Here is a 6,446-nt window from a genome sequence, read left to right on the forward strand (position 1 = left end):
GTATGTAACATATATATATATATATATATATATATATATGTATTTATAAAAGGGGGTCAAGAAAACAACAGGTGTGGCAATTATAAATAGGGGAATGGGAGATTATAAGAAACCAGTAAATACAAAGGGAGTATTTGACAGGCCTGGTTGAAAAGATTGACCTGCGTCTCCTCTCCATCCATCACCCTGGCCTGAGCAAGCAGAAAACGCAGATTCTCCTTGTCTCACCTCTCTCATCCATCCCATGAGAGATCCAAATGTCCCATCTAGCTAGCTAGCTTCCTCCATTCTCAAATATTGTTGTCTGCAACAACTGCGCTAACTCTATGTTCATTCATTCATTCATTCATTATCCTACATACAACGAGAATCAGAGACAAACACCCATATCGCAAAGAAAGAGAGAAGAATTGAATTGTAAGAAAATGACTTAAGATCGATATTGCAAGTGATTGATGATGAATAAAACATCGATCCACATATAATCCAAGATAATCTCATCCATGATCAGTTTGAATTGCTAGTTTTTTCCCCCACTGAGGGATATATATAGATATTGATTCAAATATGTGGTGGATGGAGATTGATGAGAATTAAGATATATAAGTTAACTAATACTCATGATGGTGATGGTACAACGACGGGTCGCAGCCAGCTTGAGACCCTCCATGGCGGCTCATGCTTTCCCTCTGGCTGTTGTGTCTACTCTGATCATCTTCCCCATCCATTCTTGACCCCATTTGCCCCGGTGCCGTCGCGCCGAGATTAAGATAAACCAACCTCGAATCGAGGTTGAGGTTCGCGGCCATGTTGCTGCTGCTGTTGCTGTGATCGTCGCCCATTGGCGGGTATATGGCGCCCGAAGAAGGAGCATTCGCGCTGCCTTCTTCGCGCGAAAGGACTAGAGCTGCCGATTGGACGAGCTCTAGGCAGAGTCTTAGCTTGTTGGGCTCGATATGAGTTAGTCCCGGGACAGCCCCCTTGAAGAGGAAATCCGAAGTTAGGGTTCGGAGGACATCGAGGGGAGTTACCCCGTCCACGGTTCGAACCGTGGGGTCGGCATGGTGGTCTAGGAGCACCGCCACCATGTCTGGCGACACCATCTCGGCGGCAATGTGCAGCGGGGTTTTCCCCGCTGGCCCGGCCGGGTAGTTGACATCGGCCGCACCGAGCTCGAGCAGGGCTTTCACGACTTCACGGCTGCAATTCTCGACGGCGTAGTGCAAGGCCAATGCGTCGTCGAGATTTAGGCCTTCCCCCATCACCATGAGCTTGACGAGCTCGACGTCGGACGAGTCCAGCGCCCGCCTCATCCGCCGAATTTTCTGGTCCTCGAGATCGGCAGCGGCGCCGAGGTCGTGGTGGTGGTGGTGGTGGTGGGGCATTAGGGAGCGGCGGGCGAGGGAGGACTTGAGGCGAAGCTCTTCGATCTTTGCGACAACATCGATGGGGAGGTGTTTGGCGAGGACTTCGGGAGGGAGGCCGGATTTCGCCACTAGGTGGGAACAAGTGGTCCAAAGCTGGTGCATTTCTTGCTTTCTTGAAGCTATAAGAACTTTCATTACATCTTCAATTGAGGCCTTCTCGACCATGCTTGCCAATTGCTTCTGCAGCACAAAAGAAAATAGAATAATGTAAAGACTACTTCTGCACTGTTAAAATGATGATGAAGAAAGAATATGATATTTGGGAATTAACTTCTTTGAGATTTTGCATTGTTAAGAATGATGGGCTAGCTAGCTGTCTAGACAAAATCATGTATGAATATTGCTTTTAAAATGACTGGGTTTCTTTTCCAATCTAAATCCAAATGAGGAAAGTTGAATGTTTGGGAAAGATTTGATGTGCTCACTGTGGAAGACAAGACTAGCTAGCTTACGAAGCTAGAGATCAACGCATACAAATCTAAATTTAGAAAGTAGTACTGGGTGTGCAGCCCACAGACGGAGAAACCCAATTCAAGAAACTTAACAAAATGGTACATGAAATCAATGTATGCAAGCTTCCCTGCGACACCAACAAACACACAGAATTTATCAATCAAAGGGAAAGCAAAAAAGAAAAGAGAAAAGAATCCCGTTTTCTTGTCTCAACTGTAGTGGAAGGAAAAAGAAGAACAAGAAGAAGAAGAAACACACACACATACACACACACACACACACACAAACGTTAGATGCCTTGTGAGATCAAACCCAAGTGCATCTTATAGAAAATTTAATTAAAAAGTAAAAGCACAGATGATTTGAAACTTTTGCTGACCAAAAACCACTTCATCATCAGATGATAGCGGAAATGGGAAAAAAGAAAAAAAGAAAAAAAAAAAGAATAAAGAACCCACATGAGAAATCTCATGCGACTTTGATTTTAAGAAGCCAAACTAGTAATTGAAGCCCATAACATGATCCATCACTGCAGCTGGGTAAATTGATGAAGATATAATCAGTAGCAAGAGACTAGATAGGAAATAATTGAACCTGGGTGAGCAATGCAAGCTGTTCGACGCCAAATGATCTAGCGGCTGCGAGAGTGTCGAGGGCGAGATCGACGGCGGAGGTGCAATGCGTGTGCCAGCAACCCCTCTCCCCGCAATTGGGCCTGGGCTCGTGCTTCTGAGGCACAATCGAGACTTGGCCGCTGTACAAGAACTGCAGCATCAACAAGAACACCTCGTAGCCCACCGAATTCACAGGTATCACCTGTGAATTCCCACGCGACGACGCCCCTGAACCGACCGTAGCCGCGGAGCCCATCCTGGAGCCTGCTGGGGGGTCGAGGCCTCCCGGCGGGTCAGGGCCGCCGAAGAACTTCCGAAAGAAGAGACTTCTGGCTGCCAGGATGCAGCGGTGGGCATGCACGAGGCGGCCCTCGACGCTGAAGGTGACATCGCTGAAGGCTTGGCCGTTGATGAGGAGGTTGAGGTAGTCTAGGGAGAGGGATCTTAGGGAGTCCTCCAGGGTCATGGTAATTAGGGTTAGAGAGAGAGAGAGAGAGAGAGAGAGAGAGAGAGAGAGAGAGAGAGAGAGAGAGAGAGAGGGTTTAACAGAGGGTGGCAGTGGTGATGGTGACGGTGGTGGGAGAGGAGGAGGAGGAGGATAAGATATTGGAGATGGAGGAAGGAGAAGCTGCCTTCATTTCTCTTCTTCTTCTACTACCATCTGATGATGCCACTGTGTTGTGAGATGGGATTCTTTTAGTGGTGTGTTGTGTAGTAAAGAGATATTTTGAGTGAGAGAGAGAGAGAGAGAGAGAGAGAGAGATATATGGGTGGCTGGTCTGGGCGGCCGGGGTATTTAAAAAATTTAAAGATCATGTGTAAATATATGGGAATTATTTAATTGGGGAGGGGAGAGAAATTAATGAGCGGAAGGGAATTAGGAATTGGTGAAAGTTAGATGGTTTCATGATTAGCCATTACTGCACTCAACAATTACGAAAAAGGATACTCCCCAAGTTTAAAAAAAAGTTGAGAGATGAGAATTGATGAACAAAACGAAAATTAAATAAGTCAATCAATGATATGGTTGCTCTCACCTAGTTTGGTGGTAGACAAAGCTACTAAAAATTTGATCTTAAAAACTATACTTCTACTTATTCCTCTAGTTCTTGATCTTAATTTACCCTTTTATAATTCTTTTTTAATTCATTCATCATAACCTTTTTCGATTCAAATCTACACAAATCAAACTCAAATTCTAAATATCATGCTTTGGTACATATTCAATTAATCTCCTCATCTATTTTGATAGCACAAATTAATTTTAGACATTAAAATTAAATGAAATTAGTAGAAGAAACCCTCCTTTAATTTTGTCATAATGCATGTTTGTAAGACAACAACTATTCCACAAGGTAGAGATTAAATTTTAAATCGGTGAGCCCCATTTTTTTACTCTAGTAAGTGTTGAATTTTTTATTTTAAATAATATATATACACGTTGTTAGAAAAAGGTCATGAAGCCGTAGCTTTATTGAAAATTGAGAATATACGGATTATGCAGCATTTGTAGTAAAATTAATTAATTTAGATTGACTTTACTTAAATATATAAATTAAGTATGGGTACAAATTTCTTTGTGCTTCGCAATTTTAATTTTTTTAAAAAATGAAAAAAAATAGATATTAATTTACCGAACTATTCATTAATTGATAATTTTATTTTAATTTCAAGCTTGCCAAGAAAAAATGGGCATTTTTAAAATGATGAATAGAATAAAAATAAATAAATATAGATTGAAATTTGTGTCGTATAATAGTATTGAGGCATACATTTTGTTAGAGTTTATTATTTGGTTGGAGAAAAGAAATGTCACTCTGCTGTAGTATTTTTCTTTTTTTCTTTTTTTTTTTTTATAAAAAAAATCTTAGTATTTTTAAGACAAAAAATGAAAAGAAAAAGGAAGGATTGATTCTCCATGACGCACCAAATTATTTAAATCTTCAAAAAAAATAATTGAATGATTGACCCCATTCGTTTTCCTCACGTTGAGAATGAATTGTACAAACAAAACTATATTTATATATGTCAAGCTTAAAACGTACAACTAATATTTTTATAAAAAATTTAAAATTTTTTATTTAGAAGTTGATGCTCTGTTTTCAATCTTGCCCATGAAAGAAAAAAAAAAAAAAGAAAAGGGAAATTTGTTTCTTGCCGGGAATGATCCTATTAATCATGTGAAATGATTAAATTGAATCAGTTTATGTACATCTCTTAATTTTAAATGATTAGGAGTGGCTTAAGAAGATTTGACAAAGTAAAGTATAAGAATTTAATTAATTGTTTGAAATGTGATGTGATTAGGACTTCTAATTTTAATATGCATAATCTTGAGACAATTTATTTAACCGATATGTTATGAAGCTTGCAAATTTATCTTTCATCTTTGTTTTTATTACCGATCATCGATCTTGACACATTAAATGTTCAATATATATAGCGGATTAAGGAATTTGAAGTGCTTCAAAGAAGGTATGGTATTAACCCTTTCTGGGATATTATTGTTTCGGAATCCTAGAGGGAATGAACATCTTTCACTATTTAATTTGTTAAATATTCTCTACTCGATTCAAGTCTCTCCATAGTGAGTTGGTCATTGTCGGTGACTTCCCTCCAAGAACCATGTATACGTTCTATGTTAAATCTCTTAGTGCCCAACTTATGAAATAGAGGTACGTGTTGTTAGAGTATGACCCTCCAATAGAGATTTTTTCCGGGTCTCAATTATCCCTAACAAAGTCTCCCTTTTCTTGTGGCTCTTTGCCAAAGATAAAATTCTTATACTAAGAAAAAGGATTGGATGTATAGCCTCCTTTAATTTTGTTCTTTTTGTAAGAAAGTAATGAATCACTCGATCATCTGCTGTTGCATTGTGTGCACACTAAAAATATTTGGACCTTGTTATTTAGCCGTGTAATTTGTTTTGAGTTATGCCTCACTCAGTTCCTTAAATGACTTTCTCATCTCATGGGATTGTTAAAAAATCAAAGGGAACGGAAAGATTTTGAGGCAAACGATTCCTACAGTAGTGACTTGAGAAGTGTGGAAAGAACACAAAAACAGTCTTCAATGACATCTTCTCGATCACCGGCTTCAACTATCTTTTTCTAGAATTCTTAATTATGTAAAATATTTTTATAATATGCAGCATTTAAATATTTTTTTAAATGAATATAAAGATATATAATGAAAAATATAAAATATTTTTATAAACACACAAATTTTTGAGTAGTGGGCAATTAAAAAATAACATATTCAAAAAGTAAAAGGGACCGAAATGCGCATGCTAAAGTAGATGAGTGGAGTAACATTAAAGGACAAATTAAGGAATGAACATAGTCGTAAGAAGTTAGGGATAGTACCGGTAGAAGATAAGATAAAGAAGGGCAACTTTGAAGGTTTGAGTAATTAAAATGTAGGCCAAGTAATGCACTATTGAGTAGGAACAAGCTAATTATTGTTAATGGTACTAGAAGAGAGAGGTATTGATCTAAAATAAGTTAGAATCATATAATAGAACAGGATTTAATTTCTTTTAAATTGGTCAAAAAAATGCCTTTAATCGAGTGAATTGGAGGAAAAAACTCATATAACTAATCCCTCTTAATTAGTGAGACTTAAATTTTGTTATTATTTTTGTTGTACATATGAATTTTTGAGAAATGAAAACAATAGTTAATTTAAGTAATTAAACCATGCCATTCTTTTTGATGGAATCAAAATTTACTTTACGATAAAAATATTATTATGATAATTGAAAAATAGTAGAAGTGTTTTGTAATTGACTTCATTATTTTTTTGAAATTTATGTCCATTTCTTTTTTAATTATATTTAAATTTATGTGATCATTTAATTTTGGTTTTAACTTAAAACTGTATAAAATGAATAATTTAATCCAAAAAACTATTTTTGAATATTAAAATTTCTGACAATAGGTTTGCAAAACGA

The 6,446-nt window shown here is 37.6% G+C and overlaps 1 protein-coding gene across 1 annotated transcript; it reads right to left on the reverse strand.

Annotated features, from left to right (window-relative positions):
- Positions 1–410: 410 nt before the first annotated feature.
- LOC131167774 (BTB/POZ domain and ankyrin repeat-containing protein NOOT2-like) lies at positions 411–3,259 on the reverse strand. The gene is made up of 2 exons (XM_058126656.1): positions 2,475–3,259; positions 411–1,607 (listed from the first exon to the last, which is right to left on the reverse strand). The coding sequence occupies exons 1-2, from the start codon at positions 2,958–2,960 to the stop codon at positions 612–614; spliced, it is 1,482 nt and encodes a 493-aa protein (XP_057982639.1). The 5' UTR covers positions 2,961–3,259; the 3' UTR covers positions 411–611.
- Positions 3,260–6,446: the final 3,187 nt, after the last annotated feature.

This window comes from Malania oleifera, chromosome 11 (assembly GCF_029873635.1).
Source record: "Malania oleifera isolate guangnan ecotype guangnan chromosome 11, ASM2987363v1, whole genome shotgun sequence".
Classification (NCBI taxonomy): Eukaryota; Viridiplantae; Streptophyta; class Magnoliopsida; order Santalales; family Ximeniaceae; genus Malania; species Malania oleifera.